At 36.8% G+C, this 23,039-nt stretch overlaps 1 protein-coding gene across 2 annotated transcripts; it reads left to right on the top strand.

Moving 5' to 3' along the window:
• The first annotated feature begins 6,044 nt into the window (after positions 1 to 6,044).
• On the top strand, positions 6,045 to 14,894 carry stx19 (syntaxin 19). 2 transcript variants are annotated; one of them, XR_533079.3, is made up of 6 exons: positions 6,045 to 6,324; positions 8,658 to 8,942; positions 11,005 to 11,241; positions 11,672 to 11,884; positions 13,288 to 13,670; positions 13,753 to 14,894. XR_533079.3 is itself a non-coding variant. In XM_008403551.3 (5 exons), exons 2-5 carry the CDS (start codon positions 8,718 to 8,720, stop codon positions 13,522 to 13,524), a joined length of 912 nt encoding a protein of 303 aa, XP_008401773.1. In that variant the 5' UTR covers positions 6,046 to 6,324; positions 8,658 to 8,717; the 3' UTR covers positions 13,525 to 14,894. The 2 variants fall into 2 exon arrangements, 1 of the variants encoding a protein (XP_008401773.1); XM_008403551.3 differs by having other exon boundaries at positions 6,046 to 6,324; positions 13,288 to 14,894.
• The last annotated feature ends 8,145 nt before the right edge of the window (positions 14,895 to 23,039 follow it).

The following is a 23,039-nucleotide window of genomic DNA, read 5'->3' as shown; positions in this document are numbered from 1 at the left end:
TTGTGAATGATAAAATATATATTCTGACAGGCTTGTTTCTCTTGATGTCACTGCACCCCACAGCTTTGTGTTTTCTCCTAAACATTTGTCTGTAGCATCCAGCCTTCTGCCAATGTTGGGATCCATCTGTCTTCCTCTCTGTTTGATGCAGATGGAACAACATGACAAGGGCACGGGAGCCAATCCATTCCAACCTTGTCATTTGCAGGCATTTCGATCTGCCACAGCACTCTTCCATCTCGATTAGGGGTGTCCTGCTGTGGAGAGACAAGCCTGTGGAAGTGCTTGTGCATGTTTGCGTGTGTGTGTGGTAAGGAAGCGGGAAAATGTGGTCTTTAGCTGAGGCAGTACTGTGATACTCATCTCTCTGAACCTGTCAAAACCAACACCATCGTCATGTTGAGGTTGTGAGAGGCAATGCCACTTTTCCACCTTCGTGGGAGTTACTGTTCCTAGGAGATGAATAGGAGATGTTAGAATATAAAGAAATACATGTCATAGATTAGCTATGTGCTAATATGGTACAAATGATGTGTTGATGATACCTATTTCAAACTCCCATGAACAACATATTATAGGACAATGGTTCCCAAACTTGTATCAGATGTGTCTATGTTCCAGCATACCTGGCCTCTTCTGCAGCCACCCAATGCTGCTAATCACCCACTCATCCAGGTTTTTGGAAGCAAAGAAACACCTAAAACCTACAGAACAGGTCCAGTTGAGGACCAAGTTTGGAAACCACTGCACCAGGGTGTCCTGATCAACAGGAAACATGTCAGTTTTTTTCTTATGTGATACAACCTTGGTTTTCAAGCAACATATGAGAAATACATTGAAAACGGAGAGAAAAAAAAACTTGTTCTCATTTTCTGAGCTGAGTTTTTTTTTTCTCTTTTGTCTCTAATAATGCTCCAACCACCTCAGCAGATTTCCCAAAGCAATGTGCAAATTTAGTCACATTGTACACAAGTTATGATAATCAGAGGACAATATTCTACACAAACCTGATCTGGACTTAATCAAGGCTCATTCCCACCAGAGCCCGGCAGATGAGAATTTATTTACAGATGAGGCGATTCTTGATGTTTGCTTTATTATTTCAGTACAGTCCCATCTTGTTCAAACATACAGTATTATAGAAGACTCCCCCCAATCAAATACACACACACACACACACACACACACACACACACACACACACACACACACACACACACACGCGCACACACGCCAACACTTCCCTGACCTGTTCCGTTTGTTTGTCCAGACTAAATATGCTTACTGATCTATTTGGGTGACCACAAATCTCACCAGCCAGCTTTTAATATTTATCTTAGTCTGTTGTTGTATAGTTGTCCTTCAGAACACAGTAACAATTCTGGGAAGCACTGCTAAATATTCATTTATTTGGAATGTTTTATGATAAGGATAATCTGTTCCTTTTGTATGTTTTCCAGACATTAAAAATGCTAAAGAAGGAATAAGGTCAAAATTAGACAATTGAAAAAAAACAATTAAAGAATCAACTTTCTAAATAATGCTTAGATATTCAGTTACTATTTACCACCCAGTAAAATAGATGATAAATGTTAAATAGGTAAAAGACAGTCTTGTAAGAAAAAAAGTTTTTCATTAGCTTTAAGGCTTTTTGTTTCATTTTAATTATCATTGATGAAAAGTAATGATGAATATTTATTTTTCAAAAGTAAATATTTTTGAAAAATCTGCTTTTTCAAAAATATTAAAAATTCTAACCGTTCATCTCAAATCTTTTCTTCTGGTTAACTTAAATTTTCAACTCTTCAAAATGCAAAGTTAGAAAAGGTCACTGCAGTTAATATTGATGAATTGTTGGGTATTCATTATTTCAACCCTTTGTCATTTAGAACTTAGTAGTTTTGGTTGTTTCTCCAAATTTTTATGGTTAAAGAATTACAAGATTTAAAGTGATTTCTCAAAACACCATTGAAAAGATATAAAAAATTTACCTGCAATTATGGGGTTTGCTGCAATGCCAATAAGGATGTTTCCATTGATAGTCAAGAAGGACATAAACAACTTTCTACATGCTTTTCTATAATAAAATAAACCTTGATAGTCCATAATATATTTTATAAAAGCAGATTGTTACAAATGAGGCTTTGGAACCATGTTTTATGAAAATAAAGAGTATTTTAGAAATGTTCAGAACATAATAAGCAATGAAGATAAATTACACTTGAGATCTGAGCACTCTAGTTCCAAACCTATTCAGAATATTCCTCGATGTTGGTGATAATGCAATGGATAAACATTTCTGAAATGGAAGTGACAACATACTATCGGTACAGAATGCAACTACGAATCGAAATGCAATAAATAGTTCCAGTGCTGAACTTTAAAAAATGATAGCAGGAAAGTTATTATTGTGATTGTGATGTGACGTTGGTGATTTAAGATTAAACTTTACACTGATATTACCTATGTAATTATAAATGGAGCTAAACCTACAATACGCTCATATGGAAATTAAAACCAAAATGACCCAAGGCAAAAAGTTCTTCACCTACCAAGGGGAGCATGTAATTTTCAGGTCACCGAATGTCATCTTAGTAGTCAAAGGAACCAACCCTGGTATCAATCTTAGGCTTAATGACAATGGTTTTGACCTCATTATCCTTGCCCCCCTGACCATCTCGTTCCCCTTACTCATTTATCTCTCCTTTTTTCTTTTTTAATTCTCCTGGTGTGTGACCCATATATCAGCCTCACGCTGGTCTTTTTTGAAAAGTTGGATATTGCCCTGCTATGTCATCTGTACATGGCATGATGGAGGTCTCTCTGTGACTCCACATAATTGAAGAGTACACCATGGCGGTGCCACTTCTGCTATTGGACAACTTAATATCGTTTTTCACTGCAAAAGCAATGGTTATAGCCATATGTAGCTGGCATCAAGTGAAAAGAATGTTGGTAATAGCATAAACTTTTAATACCTCATATACCGTTTTATTAACGCGGCATTCACAGATACTGCATATCTTCTTTCTCTCTCATTCAGGGATGAAGCTGAGAGGTTGTTTGGGAGCTTTTTTCTCCCTCCATTCCTCTCTAGTTCTCTCTTTCTTTCTCTCGTTTCCTTTCAATGAAGAGTCTCAAAGCTCTGCTTCTGACATTCCCTCTGTTATAGAAATACCAAGAGAGCTCTCCAGCAAACTCTACTTGATACAGTGACTGAGACATCCCGACATGCTCTGCAGAATTGAGTGTATTTGAGATAAAACACCAGGGAGATATTGCACTTTAATGCTTTTCAGATCATGTTCTTCCACAATTAGGTTTACGAATGCTGGCATGTTCATCTTGAAATACTTTCTGTTTATTGTACTCTTTTGCCTTTTTAATACTTTCTCATAAATAGTTATTTCTTTTCAGCAGACCTCACATTTATTCTGTGTCATGATGCCTAAACTGCAGCCCCCGCTTTTCTTCCACTGTGGAGATGAAGCCATTACTGTTTGAAAACAGTTATCTCGTTTTTGGGGACATGTTTTAAAGTGATGTGTTTCCTTTCCTGATTATAGCTTTTTTTTTTTCCAAATAACTTTTTCTTATGTGATATAAATGCATTTTTTCTGCAAGTATTTACAGTGTTTAGTCTTTATACATCACATTATATATGACTAGCTAAGTTAGTTTATGTTCATTTACATGCACATTCATGATACATTTTAGTTAGATGTTTATCAGACTGGATGGGTTTAGTTTTAACAAGCATTATATGTGAAGCCTGGCGCTCTAAAAATCTATACTGTTTCCAATCAAATAAACTTGATTGGAAACGGTATGCCACCGTTTCCAATCAAGTTTATTTACCGGTAATCAATTTTTATTCAGGTAATTTGTGAGGTTTGTATCTAAATGTTTCACATCTAAATGTTTCACATCTAAATGTTTCACATCTAAATGTTTCACTCATACGTGAAACATTTAGAAACAGCAGATGATCAGGTTCACTATAACTTTAAAGGGCATCATTTCTTTTTGGATGTTTGTGATCACATGGGAAGGTCATAGGTCAGGTCAGTCATTTGTTTGTGGAAAACCTGCATGAAAGGACAGAGTAGAGTTTGTTTGCATCCCTCTGCTTTGAACCTTAGAGAAACTTTGTTTTTCCGCAATTAGTTCTGGAAATATTGTTAGGAAACATGTCAGTGAAGATGAAGACAACTTTACTTTTGTGTCTGAGTCATCATGAAACTATTTCAATGCTCAAATTATCTGTTTAGTTGTCTGTCACTACATGTAGAGCTTCATGCATAGGAGACTAAATTCTACAGATTATGCTGGTAAAATTTTGCTGTCTTATTAGAAGTCATCTCAAAACAAAAACAAAAAGAAGCACAAATTCATGAAATTAATTATTATGACAGTATAATAATTAAAACAGAGGTGTCTTAGATTTGAGTTGTTGCTTTTACTATAACATGAAACAATTGTTTAACAACAAAATTATTGTGGCCATACTTTGAGGTTTCATCATAACTTTATGCCATATTTAGTATTTAAATAGACTTATGGCAAAGTCTGACACAAAGGAGTAAAAAAAAAAAATCTTCAGACATACATGTATACCACATGCTCTAATGTGTTTCCAATATTTTGGAATATTTAAAAAATATATTTTCATACCAATAAAGGCAGCTATGCAAACTTGTTTTGAATATTATTTCCCAATCAGTATGCAGGCATCATGGTGGCACACAGACACTTAGCTTTTAGTTCAATCACATTTTGAATAGACTAGAACCAATTAAGAGATTTCAAGATGGGATCATGTTTTCCCAAAGGTTTGTGAGGTTAATCGCACAGCAGCGATAGAGAGAAAATAATCAGAGCCAAATGATGAGTTACTAATCATCCACAGAACACAGGCTCACCTTCTGCACTGAATGCTTGTTTCCATTGTGATAAGGTTGGAAGTAACTCGGTATAATCAGTACAAGCAGTTTAACTTTATTGTGATAAGCACATTTTCCTTTTAGGAATAATTTGGGTTACATGATCTCTCCTAGCTATTATTATTTTTTAAATGTTTTTTTTTGTCCTATGCAGCTAAAGCATAGTCTGCCAAAATTTTGATGGATACTTCAGTGTTACATAATTTTCAAATCAGCGTTTCCGTGGTGTCAGTAGAACAAGCAACAAGGCTGATCTGTCCAGCTTGTTTCATATCGGCTGACAAATGATGAGATGCGTGGGGCAAGTTTTTTTCTTTTTTGGTGTCGAGGAAAATGTTTTCTCACGAGACAAAGTGTTTCCCTAAATCAGACAGGCACCATGGTGTTGAGAACCTATTGACAGACAAAGACATAAAGAGACAAAATGAGAATTAAACAATACTGTGACACCAAAGGCTAATAAAGGAAACAATATTTTTGCCAAAGAACCAGGGTAACAACCTACAATCAGGATATATAAACATGGAACGGACATCTACAATTTTTATATTCTTATTTTCAACAAAAGCTCTTCAAAACCTAATTAAATTGTTTCTAGTAGAATTGCTGCAGAAACCTCTTTTTGTATGTGCTCCATTTCTCTAATAAACTTTGAAAAAATAACTTTCACAGAGCAGAAAAGAGCAAACCACTTTACTGCATTGTTCTGAGTGAAACGCTCCCTTCCCGTGTTGAAAGCATTCCTGGATATATGGGGCCTGTCAGTAGACATTTATCAAAAATGCTCAGCAGATATTCTGGGGTCTAACACTCTTAGATCAACAGAGATTTAAGCTGGGAATTCAACCACTTCACGTAAAATTAACTCAGCAGATCAGAAACCTAATGCTAAGGTTGACACCCAAACCGCAGTTCCTATTGTTTGGTATTAGCTGTGTACACAATACGCTTCTATTTGCTCTGCTCTATTTTCCTCTTCAAGAATTAGCCTTGGGGTAGGGTTTATGAATTCACTGTGCTCACTATGCCATCCCTGCCTCCTCATTTACTTAATCGTGTCACCTCTCATTTCTTTGTGTAAGTAAACAGGCCTTTAGACTGCTGCCTTCTTATTGGCCGTCTGCAAGGTGTTTTTTTTTTTTTTTCCTTTCTGGAGAGGGGGTGGTGCTTGAAACTGGCTTCATCAGACTTCCTTAAAACTATTGGAGCTTTGAGTGCAACTTTTTCTGTGAAGCAGCTTTTGGTATAACTGTTGCTAAGTGTTAAAGTTATTTACTTCCAGCTTATAAGGATCAACAGGAGATCATGGAGTTACAATAACTGATTCCACTGAATGTCTAAGTAGGACTCATCAACAGAAAATCCCTGATGAAACATTGAGGTAAAGTGTACATTTCAGAATTCAACTTGTATTCATTATTTTTTAACTTCCATTTAACTGTTTTCTTAGAAATTGTGATACATAGCAGGTATAATATGTAGGTATGCTCAAACCTATGGATGTTATGTATTTGTGTTGGTTTCTCTCCATTATTTGGAATTTCCTGCTTGGAGTATTCAGTTAAAGAAAATATTTGCAACTGAAGCTCAACTGCTTGCCTGGGAATTTGGAGCACCGAAACAAGAATATGACATAATGTGTTGAACTACAAAGACAATCAGCAAATGAACAACGCACATTTGGACAGTTCTCCGATAATACCAGCATGGAAATAGGAGAATATCAACAAAAGGCTCCCGTCAGAAACATAGACAAAGGAGCAGATGTGTGGAAGGAAAACACTATTTGCTTTTTTTATGGAACAAAGAGAGAGAGAGCGAGAAAGAGAGAGAAGTTGAACTCCTTGAACCGTGTTCCACTTTCTTTCGGGTTTTTAGGCTAAACACTGCAGAATGTGCTTCTAAATCCTTCCAGCAATTTTTTAATCAGCTCCTCTGTGTCGAACAGGTAGGGAGGAAAATAGAGGGCAAAATGAGGAGTTCAGCACAGAGAATACTTATTTCTGAGGTATAAGACTTTTATATTTGTTGAAACATGTACACACCAAGTTGTGCTTTTAGAATCTACAGAGAAATAGGTTAGTCTGTGATTAGCAATGCTTCATTTCCTAACATCCAAACCCTCTGTTCCCACAACACAATCACATGCTCACCAAAGATTACGCCCTGACCTCTAAGGTACAAATCCGTGTGGTACGAGGGCAGTTCAGAATGTTTGGCATGCTGTTTTAATGCAAGACAAATAATTGCCAAACGTAAGTGACTTAGAACAAATTAGAGTTTGGGTTTCACGCTTTCTTTCTGTACTGCATTCTGCTTTAGAACTGCCAGAATAAGCATATTAAAATACCCACTTAAAAAATTGCTGAGGTTAGAGTTACTCTACGCATTTATTTTACTTGTAGTAATATTCATAGCTTAGTTTATGTGGGTACAGATATTGTTTTGATATATATTTTTTTATTAAATGCAATTTGCATACACTTCATTTACGGTAATCTTTTTTCCTTAGAAAGAAAACTGAAGTAAAGTTTCTCCCAAGCTTGGTTTTGTTGGCTTTGCTGATAAAGTCAAGTGACTCGGTTCTCATGGATAAATCTTCTCCAGTCAGTCTGACTGATGCTGCAGATAAACAAGCAGATAAACTTTTTCCCTCATCATGCTGGTTTTATGTAGCTAAAGCGTGCTATTTTAGTGAGGAAGGTTAATAGTGTTATGTATGTTTTCTTTCTAGCAAGATTCCTAAAATAATAATAATAAAATAATAATAATAAAAAACAAATGTTTAGGCATATTTTTGTACTATTCAAATCCAGCACCTTCCACCCGTACATCCATTATCTTCGGTCTATCTGAGGTCGGGTGTTGGGGGCAGCAGACTTCCCTCTCCTCTTCCTCTTGGGTCAGCTCCTTAAGGGGAATCCCAGGGCGTTCCCAGGCCAGCGGAGAGACAGGGCAGGCCAGCAGAGAGAGTCCCTCCAGCATGTTCTGGGTCTTCCTCTGGGTCTCCACCCGGTGGGACCTAACCGGAGCACCTCATCAAACCTGAAGCTTATAAAAGTGGTGTGCAAGCCACCAATCCCTTACTTAACATTAGATTTTAACACCAACTTTTATCAAAGTAATTTATTATCCACCATATAATTTTGGATGAAAAAGTTTTACTTTTTTTTACAATCAAGTATTTAAACATATAATGTGATTTTCCTCTGTGTCTTTTTGCCCCTTTTCTTGTTCACATAATTTCTTTTCCGCGTTCTTTCATTTCATACTTATTAACAAACTACCTTTGTATCCATTTACTTTACCATCTTATCTCATCTGGGTAGTGATACATTTCAATAAATTAATTGAGATAAACATTTTCTCAGACATGCATCCTTACGTTAATTGTACTGATTAATGTGCTGAAGTCTCTTGCGAAACACAAGGATTTTAGACCTCTAATCAAATCAATGCAACTCTGACGTCCAGCAATCACAAAATGATGTTTTCTTGAAGAAGAATATGAGTACAACATTGAAAAGTATTTTAAACGAGTGACATGTTTCGGTGAAGGCCTGGATCTGTAACTATAAACCACCTGAATATAATTTTTTATATCAGTGGTGGCTGAAATTTTCAGCAACCTTTCAATTTATTTCTTCCAGTTATTACGAGACACGGACAGGTGTGTGTCATGATGAACCTCACAAGTTTGTTCTTTCTTTTCAGAATCATTCCATTTCAGTGTCTTCAAAGACGCCGTAGTTTTGAAGAGAGGGGATTTCCACAATGAGAGATCGGTTGGAGGAGCTGCACCAGACAGCTCAGGAGTTGTCGGAGACAACAGCCAGCACTACCAACCCTTTCTCAGAGGAGGGTGATGATGATGATGAATCTGTGGAAGCTGGGACCATTACCCAGCAGGCCGTGGTGTTTGAGGAGGAACCAGTCATTCAGAATTTCCTCTCCGAGGCTCAGCAAATCAGAGATGACATCTCCACACTTGAAACAGAGGTTAGGTGGGGAAAAAATGACAGAGACAGGCTAAAGTATTCATGCCTTGTGAATGTTGCATCAACTTTCCACATATTTCTTCTGGAGGTGAAAGGGTTATGACTGTACCAGCTTTGCACATGTACAGATGGAATTGCCAATTATTCCCTAGCATAGTCTGACGGATTGTGGGGCGTCTGTAAGGATCAATTTTGAACTATTGCCACAGATTCTAAAATGAATCCAGATTTGACCATTCGGCTATTATGACACATTGTTCTAAACCACTCCATTATAACTTTGTCTTTAATTGTCCTTGACATGTTCACTGCAAAAACACAAAATCGTACCAAGTGTTTTAATCAAGTTTTTTGTGCAAATATCTCAATAGACTTGAATACAACAGCGCTAACTTAAAAGCAACTTTTCATCAATATAGAGGAGTTTGTTTAAAGTGACTAATTCTTGTATATTGATAAAAACTATTAGTTTCAGTGGCAGACATTCTCTTGAAACAAGACAATTTTCCTATGTTTAAGTGAAATAATCTGCTAGTAGAAGTATCAATATTTACCAATATGCAAGTTACGTGCTAGTGAGATTTGTGTAATTCAAGGGTAATGAAATATTTGAACTAGAAATTAAACAAAACATAAGATTTTGTGTTGTTGCAGTGTTAGACCTCCACTCCAGCCTTGTCTTCTATGTGGTATTCTTCCAGGATTGCCATTTGCCTAGTTTAATCCATAAACCCTACGTCCCTGCTAAAGAAAACCCACTCTACATCACCACCACCACCACCATCGAGTTTTAATCTGGGCATGGAATGTTCTGGGTTATATATAGTGCTGTTTTTCCACCATGAATAGTGTTTGGCACGTGGGACTAAATGTTCATTTTGTAACGGTCTCTTTAGCTACAAGTTTACTTTTTCTGCTACACAATTTGTGGCAAACTCCAAACAGTATGTTTCCAGTCGTCACACGCTTTTTCTGCAAAACTGATTGAATAATGCCCGTTTAGATGTCCAAAGCTTGAAATATTGTTTTCTAGCCTAAACCTGCTGAAGCTTTCTCCTCTATTAATGTGTTGCTTGGTTTTTAGGGATGCTGTTTACTAAGTAATATTCTGTAATGAACCTCTCAGGCTTTCTCATTATAAATAATGATATTTATAATGAGATTGAATTACTCACATGCCTGGTAAAAACCAGCCTCTTCTTCTGCGCTTTGCTTTGTACAGAAGGTCTGAAACAATGCTTGCTGGAGGTGTGGACTCTGCTGAAGTTTTAAAAGATTGGATCTAATTTTACCCAATCGCTAAAGTTTTGCCATGACATATGTAATGCGCCTGCTTGATGAATCTTACTGGAAATGACTCTGTGCGGATTAGGTCCATAATGACTCAATATTTGAAAGTGTGTTCAACATGGAGTGAATGGCTTCACTCATTTCCTCCACCACCATTGCCAAGATGCCATCGTATTAAGGCGAGCTACAATTTGAAAAAGGACGCAATCTTTCACACTTTACTTATTTGCCCGGTTGAAATTTCACCAGAGAAATCCAAGATGGAGCTCTGAAGGGAGATGAGAATGAAATAGAAATGCGTAGAAAAGCAGAGGCCAGGCTAACAACAGACAAGGGATGTTATTACTTATGAAAGAAGTTGGTTGCACTGCTTTTTTAAAGGGTATTAGATTAAGGGGAGTGAATGCAAATATACTATACTTTTTATTTATTAATAAAAGCTTTTGAAAAGTATTTCTAATCTTCCTTCAAAATCCAAATGATGTGCTGCTTTGTGTTCATCTCCCTTACCACATTTAATAAAGAGAAGGTTGCAACATAATCACTAACCATTATGATAGTAGAAAAAGACGAAGTTTCAATACTTTTCACAAAAACTCATTTTGCTACTGATATTCCTCTTGTAATTTTATAATTTTCTGAATTATAAAATTACGTATTCGCTAACTCATATTTAACACAGAGGACTGACTTGAGATATTAGAAGATACCCTGTGTTTTCTTTTCAAGTGATGTTTGTGGCTCATACTAAAACGTTACGTCTACCGCTGTAGGTCCTGAAGTTCTGTCAGCAGCAGAAGACCCTGGTGGCAGCCATGCGTCGCTTCAGCGTGATGAAGAAAGAGAGCAGCATAACACGAGACATCAAGCTGCAGGCCGAAAGCCTCCACCGCCGTTTAGACGGCCTTTCAAAACAAGCCCAAAGAGCTGAAGACCAGCTGGGAACTAATGCTGTCGCAGTGAGAATACAACGCTCCCAGCATGCAGCTCTGCATCGCAGATTTCAGCAGGTCGGAAAGGACAGCCTTCCCTTTGCATTTGACACTTGAAACAACTTTGTTCCGCTGCCTCTATTCTCAAGCTGCACGAATGCACATGAATAGAAGATATGCTTCGTAAATGCATAAAACACATTGACAAATGGAAAGATTGAATAAGAAATCTTTTTTTTTCCTCTCTATAAAAATATCTATGTTATAATAAACATACTCATTTTGGAGTCTGAAAACAGCACTGATAGAACTGAGGCACATATAATTACTTACTTTGTGTCTTTCTACACCAACATGTGCAGATGCACAGTGAATGCATAGTGTGACGAAGCTCAAAAAATCAAACATAAATTATGTATATGCTAAAAAAGATGGGGGTGAAATGCCCTCTCATTCTTCAACCCCCGCCCTCCTTTCTCATTTTCTCTTTTGCTATAATTACTTCCAGGTGATGCGCCAGTATAATGAAGGTCTGCTGACCAAGCAGGATCGTTGTAAGCACTTCATTATGCGGCAGCTGGAGATATTGGAAAAGAGTGTAACAGAGGAGGAGGTGAATGAGATGGTCGCCACAGGAAATTGGGAGGTGTTCAACGAGAACCTGCTAAATGATGTCAGAATCACACGGGCACAACTGTCTGAGATCGAACAGCGACACAGGGTGAGAGCAAAAAGAAAAAGGGTCATAAAAGTCTTGGAAAATGTTTCTTTAAATAATTATACTCCCTAAATAGCTAAGTGGAAAGTTCTTCTTGATAAACCTGTCTTTGTCAATATCAAATAAAATTTTGCAAAAGAAACACAAATCTTTCTTAATCAGGCCCTCTTCACATTTGATAAAGACCAGCAGTGACTGGTAACCAATTACATCCACTCAGTTACATTTACATGAGTGACTTTTTGGGAAAAGAAATGTACTTTTACTCTACCGTACTTAATGCTTTAACCAGATTGATATTATGCTACTTTTACTTGAGTACAATTTCTGGATATTGCGCCCACTGGGATTAACCTCACAAATTAAGAACAAACATATGCTAATAGAAGATGCATGAGATACAGAGACAAACCTACAAGCTTTGAATTTGAAGTGTATTTTCGATCTGCTTCTAATTGTGACATTGTTGTTCAAAAAGTTACAGAAAACACTATGTCACTGGAAGTACTTCATATAAGTTTTGAATTGAAAAAAAAATGGTTTGGAAATGTGTTTTTTCTCTTGTAGTGCAATTATTTATTTATTTTCATTTTAATCTTTAAAATAACAGTCTTTGCACTTATATTTTTTTCTGGTAGATTATATCTCCATAAAATACTAAGTCAGATCTTTTTACAAATTTTTGAGCATTTTCTTCAATGGCTACTTTTACCTGAGTGAAATTATACTGGCCTAGTTCTGCTGTTACTCGAGTACAACTTTTGAATGTCAGTGGATTTTCTGAAATTTGAAAATTCTTATTTCAGCGTATAGGGAAGAATGAGCCTAAAGCTCTTGTAGGTTTTGCCTTATGTCTTTTTTGGCAGACGTATCACAGCACTGCAGTTCCTAATAATCCTAGAAATGTTCCTATAAATGGGGAAGGGTTCTGCATTTCCGTCATCAGTTTTACTTTCACCATGGAAGCAAGAACACTATTAGTATTAGTATTTTTCTAATTTCTTCAGCAGCACAACAGAAAACTGTTGAGAGATTTTTCTGTATAAATTGAATAAGTGGTTTTGTGCAATAATGGCAGCCTGTTGTGGCAGGTGTTTGAAAAAAACTAAATCATGCACTCCATTTTGTACAATGGGGAGTTCACTATATGCACCACAGCAAACAACTAGAAGACTCAGCACAGACTATTCATGTTCTGGCTGATTTTTAATGTGCTCTTAATCCAAGGTAAAGGGGCTTGAGGAGGACAAAAGCTTGTCAAATAATCTTTCAAAATGTAAAAAAAAAAGAAATCAAAGTCTGAGACAAGGTCACTTTAAGAGTTTGTAGATTACGATCTCCATTACCCAACTAATGTCCCTTTTTATGTCTGTTATAATATTTATGTTATCTTCCTCCACACCCAGGAACTCTTGAGCCTGGAGAACAATATGAAAGAGCTAAGAGACCTCTTCATGGATATCTTCATGCTTGTAGAGGAACAAGGGGCTGGCATTGAACACATCCAAACTAATGTTGAGCGAACACAAGATTACGTAGCTGCAACTAACGAGAAGTTCAAGGCGGCTGCAAGATATAAGAAGAAGAACCCGATTCGACAGCTGTGCTGCTGCTGCTGTCCTCCCTGGAGATGCTGCATGTGAAACAAGAGCGTTTTGTGCCTGAGAGTTCGTTCCAAATAAGGTTTTATTTCAAACACTCGTGACTAACTTGGAAGTCAGCGACACAAGTGACATTAAAAGGAGGGTAAAGGTGTCGAAGTGGTGGCTGCTGCTAAAAAAGAGCAATGGTGAGTAGAGACGCAGCAGAGCACAGAAAACAATTAGAGAGGAGGGCAGGAATTGCAATGGGAAGGTACTTGTTTCTTTCAGGAGGAGGCGAAGCGACTGCGATTGGAAGAGACAGTTCAGTGAGTTCTACTCACCAACATTGTTGCTTATTGGAGACCTTCACTGTCATCTGACAGAGGTCACAAACAAGAGGAGGCTACTGACACTGCTGGATCAGCAAAAACAATACTCCAGCCCTTCTTCCCGAAAAGTGAAGCACTGTTTTTATCCCCTCTGCCATAAGAATTCGAATGGGGATAGAGTTGTTTTTTCAAAACATGCACTTTATAGGATTCACTTTTCTTTTTGGGGGGCATGAAGTAACATTTTCTCATAATGAGGAGAATTTTATTTTCAGAAAAAAAATATATTTTGCATTCATTTTATTTTTGGCAATGTGTTGATTTAAAAAAAAATACATGAGTACATGTACTGTATTTCAAGTCCTAATCATTTTTAATTATATTTTGTATTAATTTATGCAATTTTGTGTGAGCAGAATACAAATATTTCTGGCATGACAAAAACCTTTGAACGTTGCTAAATTTAGTCACTGGTCATTTAAATGAAATGTAACACATCATTTTTCAAAGTTTCTTTCTTTGTGTCTGATATAAATTTTAAATTTGCATGAAAACTGTGAGACCCCAGTCAGCATACTAAGATGTGTTTTATTATATCAGTGAGTGAAAAAGGGAGTAGTGGCCTCGAGGAAAGAAGCCTAAATTCTGTGAATTTTACATTTAACTCATAAATAGAATCAAAACACCCATAACTACTGACTGACTTTTCTCTTACCATTTTCTTGGATTCAGCTATGACTGTTAATTCACAACGTCAGCAAAGTAATGGGAAATCAAGTGCTGAGCAATGCATTCATCACTGGTCTGGTGAACCAACCTCTACCCAGAGATGACGATGGCGTTCCTCTGTGACTCAGCGGCCGACGGTGTCCGGTGTCCACGACAAAATACAGGTGCTGCTGGGTGTGGGAGTGAGAGCCAGCCTGGAAAATCCAGTTGGACCACTTTTCCCAGGATTTGTTGGGAGAAGTGTATAAACAGAACGGTTAACCTGAAGCAGATTGCTGAAGACGTCTCTGCTCCTCTGCTTATGAATGTTTTAGTTTCTTAGGATTCCGTCTCAAAAACATTGACACAAATAAAGGATTACATATTTCAAAATCTGTTTATTGACCTTCCTGCGACTTTCACAAATTTAGCTCAAGTCCAAAGCTTCTATTTAAGTGTTTTATAACTTTTTTTATTCGCTTCTTTACTTTTTTTTATTTTGGTTCGGTCGAGGAACATGGTGTGACAGATGAAAGGTGATGTATGCGATGACTTCCGCCTGTAGCAAGAAAACTCTTTCGACGAAGCAGATTCTCTGTGTTGTACATCAGGGTTAGAATCACAACATGAGACCAAAACATGAAGGCATCAGATATTCAATTTTTACTATGTAAACCAGAGCAAAATACATGTAATGCATATATGAGCACTTTCTCTTGAGGTTGTAAAGTAAAATGAAATTCTGCTGCAAATTCCAAATTTCCTGAACAGCAACAATGCCATCCAGTGTTCAATAAGATAACTACTAGTTTAAAATTGGTTGTCACTTAACACTCAAGGGCAAATGGACACCAGTATGGACTCTCAGAAAAGAAAAAGTGCAGACATTTTTTTTTTTCACACAGGATGAAAAAATATCAAACATTTCAAACAATCAAAGAAGTAAATTTAAAATCTCAGGTTTTACTGCAAGCAAGCATTTTAAAGTGGCCAAATGCTTTTCACATGTTTGTAAAGTACATTAAAAAAATACATTAGAAAAAAGAAAAAGTAAAGCTCCAGTAGGGAACTTAAAACATATGTTTTTCACATATTTGTTAAAACTGTCACTATGTTGTGACAGTAAAACACGAGACAGTCTGTGAAACATTTGAGCTCCTCTTTCTCCTCCCTGTGGTCCTACTGACATCGGCAGAAATACATACACCGCTCCCAGTGAGAAACAACCATTCGGAGTCAGGAGGAAGGTTTCAGGGATGTCAATCAAGTTTGTGCATGTGCTGCCGGTTTGCACTGTCATCTGCACTGACAGTGGAGAAACTACTGGAAAACCATTTTTCCATCATCATCGGTGACATACAGAAATATCCTATTATGATCACCTCATTAATGCATGGCATCTCAGTCTCTTCATACCTCACAATATAATCAACACACAAATGAAAACTGTTACTTAACAATATTCAAATACATTTGTGCTTTCAGTATAGACAATATATTTATAATTTATAGATTTAGCTACAATAATATTGCAAATATATGACTGAAGGATGAGTTTCGGTAGGCAGCTAAGTTACAAGAGGTATTATTCCTAATTGTTTTCCACCTCATTGTTTTACACCGCTTTGTGTTTCATAAGTCACACAAAGCATCATGGGTCATAAAAAAGTGGATTTTATTTTTAGTTCAATTTATTACCTTGCAACTATTCTGAAATAAATAATTTTATTGCTTCTGTAACATTTGTGTTTCTCATATTTTATTTAAAGTCCATGCAACGTATAGTTTTGTACATGTGCAATACTGAAAACACATGTCTTTGCAAAGAATCCCTTCGTTGAGTAACAGTAACTGTTGTTATGGAGAACTGACACAATTTTACTGACCGTTTCTGACTGTTTTATCAGACCATCAAAATCTAAACACAGCCATATCCAGCCCTGAGAAAGATGGATACCAAAAGAAATGCAAAGCCAGTATGGCAGCTCCAGTAGCAGCTCAAGCTCCAGAAGAATTGAATACATGCATGTAGGTTAAAATCGTGAAGCTGCATGTTAGAAAATTGAAATTAAAACAAAGGACAAAAGAATTGTGGGAGAGTACAATTAAATTAGTTAAAAATAGCTAAAGATACAGCTAGGGACTGCAAATTTATTTTTACAACTGTACTCTAAGTAGTTTGGTTCCTCAACAAGTTAACTCTGAGAGTTTTATTATTGTAAAATTAACATAAGTCAGATTTCTTCCCTCTACTAGTCAATTAAAACCATTAATAAATAGCCTTATTTTGCTCATAATCAACACATCCACCAGAGGGCGATGTTATGAGGCAAAGCAGATATCCATCCATCCATCCATCCATCCATCCATCCATCCATCCATCCATCCATCCATCCATCCATCCATCCATCCATCCATCCATCCATCCATCCATCCAATACAAACCCGTAACCATGTGTGAACACAATCATAAAAGCAAATATTGGTCATGATAATTTGTTGAGGTGAAATGTAAGTATGTATGCAGTGTCCATATAGACATGTATCCAAGGAGAAATGTGAAAGACAAAAAGAAGCAAAAACTAATCAGAGGAGTAAAGGTGCAGTGTGTGACAATGTGGAATACTAAAAGGTTAGTTTCTGCACCACTTGCATTTCGGCTGCAAACGATCAAGGAAAAGAACATTGTGAGAAGTGTGGAAGGAAGAGAGAACATGGTAAAATAATCTATATCTATATCAGTTTTGTAGAAATGTAAAATATTTAATTAATTCACTAATCCTCTAACCTAAATCTCTGATTAATTATTTATAGCAATACTAAAAAAATATTTCAAATTAAGTCTTCAATTTCTATTTTCCAACTTCAATGTTGCATCTTCAGATATTTTGAACATTTTTGACATTTTCTTTTTTCCTAGGAATGTATGCAATGTCTAAATATTACATCCAGTATAAAAACAAATGCTTTACAGTGCTGTTTTAAAAATATTTCTTCAGCAAATAGATCAGTCTTTTTTTTTTTTTTTTTTTTTACAGAGACAGAAGCATCACCACTGTCGCCTGGGGAGGTAACAAAGCAGGCCTGTCTGACAATAATATGGCTTCTTTTCCTAACAATATAAAATCAATAAAACAGATATGGTCATTTTAGAGCATGTTATTGAAACCTATTGCAGGCCTTCACTGACTAATGCAGCTTGATGTTGAATATTGAAAATTGTTTTACCGCATTCCAATTTTGTTGCATTTCTTTACAAAAACAATAAAGATACTTTGCTAAGCATGTGTAAATTGTTGCTACAGTGATTATGTCAGGGATGCCTTTCGATTATTTGACAGATGGCTGGATTATTATGAGTGGGAGCGCTGCAAATCAAACCACAAACAAGCTTTAGACGCGTTAGCTCACAACTAATATTCCAATCCTTGCTTTTCACGCTGTTTTATGCATATTAATTCATATTCCACTGATCTAAGATGTTGTGCCAGATATAGTTGTCATTTGTGGTTTTTGAGAAGGACCACCACACAGGCAGGAGGTAGGCATTACTATACTGGGAGTGATTTAATAACGAAAGACAAATGAGGAAAAGTGCGCAGCAGGGAACAAAGGAAAATAAATCAATAGGGAGAAAACCTCCGAGGCACACAGGAAACAGGAAAGTTCTACCACAAATAAAAGAACGCAAAAGTAAAAATACAAAAGAGGGTAATTAATGGGATGATGATCAGGTGAATCTAATTAACTGATGTGTCAGTTGGGAGGGGAACCAAGCTGGGGCAACTGAGGAGAAACTAGTAAATACTATGGGAGAAAATGGAAAGAAGAAACTCTGACGATAACCGATAGAAGGAAACGTAGGGATGAATAAAACAATTATAAAAGAGAATCAAGGAGATCAACAAAGTGCATTATATCATAATCGCATCAAATCTGTGACAAAACCCCCCACTTTTGTTGATTTTCACATTGACATTGAGGTTTCATAATCTGAGCTCTTTTCATTTCAACTCTGTTCACAGACAGTCACTCTTACTTGGCTTGAGTTCAAATAAAATGATCCACTCTGCATTTTTCTCCAATACTTTTTTCAAACTGAGCAGCAATAATAACTGTTTTCCATGAGCAGCTGCAGCTGTGAATGGAACCTGCGATCATACAGTCAATCTGAGCCAGCAAATAGAGGAAATAGCACGTTCAAATTGTCTGCCTTGGTTTCTCCCCTGAAACCTTACGACAGGAGATTAGAATTTAAAAGATGATCCCCTTAGATTAGGAGAAAAAAAAAAAAAAAACAGAAATAAATATCTCAGTTCAAATTGAAAGTTCCAACCCACTGATGAATACCTCATGACAGCAGAGGAAAACAATCACAGAATTAATTTTCCCCAAAACTCCCACCCTATGAAACACATTAAGCCAGCAGAGGGAGCTCATAGCTAATAATAATGAGACCTCACCGTGCTTTTCTGCTCAATAGTTCTATACAAACCAATAAACAGTCCTTGTCAGACTTTGCCCTCCAGTTGTGAATATTTTTTGCAGCTTATGGTTGTAAACAAACCATTTAGACTTCCATCAGTGTGCCATTACCGCTAACTCAATAGCATCCTTTTCTGTTCCTTTGTGTCGCGTATTGATTCATGCGTTCCACAATGAGAGGTAAACAGTGGGAGGGCAAGCCGAGGCAGAGCTGACGCGTGCGCGTCAGGACAGAAGAGAGGTGAAAATTAACTGAGACGTGGGTGAATAAAACATGTCTCAGAGGATGTTTCCTTGTTTCACCCCTCCAAGGGCTCAGAGGGAACTGTGAGCCTTCCTGATGGTTAATCCTCCCTGTAATGAGGGGGCAAACACACTGAGCCTCACCGGCATGCACACACACACACACACACGCACACCCCCCCCCACACACACACACACACGCACACACGCACACACGCACGCACGCACGCACGCACACATGTATTCTGCAGTCCTTGGCTAAACCACATTAATTGCCTTAAATAATGTCCAATGTAATTTATTGCATGCAGCATGCTATAAAAAAGTAAGTTTTGCTTTTTACACGCTATAAGAATAAATTTTCACTCAGCAGTGTTGCGTTCTGCAGTGCTTTCACTTACTGATCAAATACCTCCAGGGCAACTTTATAACCAACTACAAGAAGAAGCTTTGAAAAAATAAAAAAAAGAAGCTCATCTGACTAATTCATTTATTGTGGTTTTCCTGCAGCAGGTTGACCTTGTGAAGAAACAGACAAGCTATCAGAGCTGATGCAGTTTAGGTTTGGTTCCATCAGTGTAATAAGTAATATGATCTCGAGTCTGGGCTCTACTTTACCTTGTCATCAAACTCGGCAGAAAGTGATTAGATTTCACCCTATAAGCCTCATAATTGTATTTGCTCTGTTGTATGACTGTGTATGGATACAATTGTGAGGTCCAGTGGAGAAACAGTAAGTGCATTCAGCACAATTTCTGCAGCTATAATCAGAAGAGGGAAGTTATGACCAGCTTACCAGCTGTTATGAAATCCAATGCTGACCATGAGATAAGTATATGGTACAGTGTAGACGCTCGTGAGTGTGTGGCCTTGCATCGAATGTGTGTGTGTGTGTGTGTGTGTGTGTGTGTGTGTGTGTGTGTGTGTGTGTGTGTGTGTGTGCGTGTGCGTGTGTGTGTGTGTGTGTGAGGCCTTGCATCGATACATTGTAAGGACGACTGTTCCTTATGGGGCCCAAAGCTCAGACCCCATAAGAAGAAGTGGGGCTTTTGGGTTAGTGGTTACTGCTTTTGACACTAAGTAAAATGTGTGAACATGAAAAAAAAAATTAAATAAAAACTCAGTCAACTTTCTTTGATTAATGTAAAAAAATAAAATAAAATAAAAAAAATAAACAAGTGCAAATATATATATATAAATTGCACTTTTATTTAAAACAAAAGAAAAGTGTATTATTGATGTAGTTATTTCTTTGGAAAATGAAAGAAAACATTGTCTAAAATTCATCCTTTCATAAATTGCAGGGTGTCTCTTTACAACAACTAACATCAAGTTATTTTGTGGGAATTTTTATGATAAACAATGACAAATTATTATATTATTTTGAATAAATATTATTTTGAATAGTAGAAAGAGAACGAAGCATTGTTTTTTCTGTTTTCGTTTTTACAAATAAAAATATTTAAAAAGCGTGTCACGCAGTCGTTCTCGGCTCAGACTTTGTACTGCTTCATTTTGTTGCAGTCACTAATAAACCCTGGGGAAGAAAAGCTTTCCTACAGCACAATGCAGCCACCGTCTTTTGTTTTTGTTTCCTAACCTCTGTTGGAGAAGTCCAATCAGGTCTTCTCATGCCTTTCTTTAAATGTTGCTTTTCTTGCCACTTTTCTATAAAGTTTAGACGTTTAGCTCAAACTATATCCTCCTGACTACCAGGAAAAAAAAATATTGTCCAATCATCATTTTTTTAAAATCCCATAGTCTTTGTAAGGTCATTAGAATACTGAAAACATTTTTTTTGGAAATAAAGTTTTTATTTTTGAAATAGGATGTGTCCACTACAGAGGACAATTTTTCAACTTTTAAATACTACAATAAAATACAGTCAAAACAATTCATAGAATATTCTAATATGCTGCTAAAAGACTTGTTTAGAATATTCCAACAACATTTTAAACCAAAATTTGCACAATAAAGTTTTATGCACTTACTTTGTCTCTTCCCATAAAATGTGTTATTACTGATGAACGCCATTTTTATGAATTAGAAAAAGGTACGTACAAAAGTCCCACCCCTTCACATGTGGTATCATTGAAAAGCCCTAAATGTCCTCTCTAGATACTAAAAGGAATTAATTCAGTAGAATGCAGGGGGTGGGAGATATTAAAGTTTAGAAATGTCCTCTACAGGGGACAAAAATGAACTACTGGTAGTCAGGAGGATAATGTACTAATAGCTGTTCTTTTAACAGATTCACACACCTGAGCTGTGGATCTTTCCACAAAGATACCATGTGATGTTTTTCTTGTTGTCTGTTAGTTTAGGCAAACAGCCATGACTTGGTTATTGCATTTGCGCTCTACTCTCTGACGGTGTTTTGTCAGATATTCAAAGCGTGAGGTATTGTTTTGTAATATAAATCTGTTTTTAAGTTGTCCACATCTTTATTCCTGATCTGTGTTCTCCATTCCTTGATCTTTGTGATAATGTTGTATTCACTATTGTTAACTAACAAATCTTTGAGGTCTTCAAAGAACAGCTGGATTTACTCAAAAATTAAATTACACACAGGTTTACTCTACTTGCCGTTTAACTGACTTCTAAGGGCAATCAGGTTCCCTGACTTTCATTTAGGGGTCAAAGACTAGTACATTCTGGATACAAATACACATTTTTCAGAAGTAAAAAGAATTACAGTAAATTGTACATTGTTTTTTGATACCGCATTACAATTCTGCACCACATTGTGTAGGTCTATGAAATAAATTTCCAATAACACATTGACATTTGAGGTTTTACATGTCAAAATGTGAAAACCCAGGAATCTATCATCCCACTGAGATGTTTTTCAATTGGCCTGATATCATTAAAAGACCCACCAATCTGTCTTTATGAAATGCATTACAGTAAAAGCAGAGAAGCTTTTCAATTAGCTAAAATAAGGTATCATTCAAAAGCATGAAACACAGTTTAAAACAAACAACCATAAATAAATGGAGTCTTTTCTCCTCTCTCTCTCTCTCTTAAGGAAAGATTTACTGTATCTGCTGCTCCAGTCACAAAGTTTAGCAGCCACTCATAAGTGTCATTGGGTTATAGATTATAGTGGTGTCACCCAGCCCCGCTCTTTACCTCCGGGACTTCATAAAGCTCCTGACTCCTGGCCAGACTCTCATTAGGCCCACACACTCCATACGCTTTATCTGACAGCCCTTGGCAAGCGTTGTAACGAATGTGTGTGTCGAACTTCTAGATTTGTGAAGCCAAAGTTTATACTGTACATCACAGCTCAGTGACAATGTTGTAAACACACACACGTAGAGGCAGCTCTGTTCCTCAGATGATTTAGAGTAGCGAGGACAGCCTTTGTGTGAAACATGTCGATGAGAAACTTAATCTCGCCAAACTCTGGCAATTATTTATTTATTGGTGCTCTTTGTTAGGGCAGCAGGGTTCCAGAGAGTATGTGCTGCACACTCTGCTGCGGAGAGGAAAACATTAGGAGACCTCATGATTATGTTAACTAAAAGGAGAAAATAAAAGTTCAAGGCATCATAAAAAGTTTCACAGATTAACTGCCAATTTATTTATTAGTTTTTTCCCCCTCCCTTTTTCATGATCATCACATGTAAACCCAAACAAGAAAAAAAAGCCTAACATTTTGTTAGGCTTTGTTTAATGCTCCTTTTTTTTTTAAATTGTATGCAGAAAACAGTTATTTGCTTTTCATATTTTGAACCATTTGTTTTTATACAAACAGTTGAAAGTTGTGTGGTCAACATAATGCTCACTGCATGCGCAAAGACTTAC

The sequence above is a fragment of the Poecilia reticulata genome, chromosome 2 (genome assembly GCF_904066995.2).
Source record: "Poecilia reticulata chromosome 2, P_reticulata-male-v2, whole genome shotgun sequence".
NCBI classification, from domain to species: domain Eukaryota; kingdom Metazoa; phylum Chordata; class Actinopteri; order Cyprinodontiformes; family Poeciliidae; genus Poecilia; species Poecilia reticulata.
Note: the sequence above shows the minus strand (reverse complement) of the source record. Positions and strands in the feature narration are given on the sequence as shown.

What these genes read in the sequence shown, in the direction of transcription:
- stx19 (XM_008403551.3), top strand. Translation starts at nt 8,718, where the DNA reads ATGAGAGATCGGTTGGAGGAGCTGCACCAGACAGCTCAGGAGTTGTCG. An exon ending in TGCATCGCAGATTTCAGCAG is followed by an intron (nt 11,242 to 11,671) that starts GTCGGAAAGGAC and finishes AATTACTTCCAG; the next exon opens with GTGATGCGCCAGTATAATGA. An exon ending in AGATCGAACAGCGACACAGG is followed by an intron (nt 11,885 to 13,287) that starts GTGAGAGCAAAA and finishes CTCCACACCCAG; the next exon opens with GAACTCTTGAGCCTGGAGAA.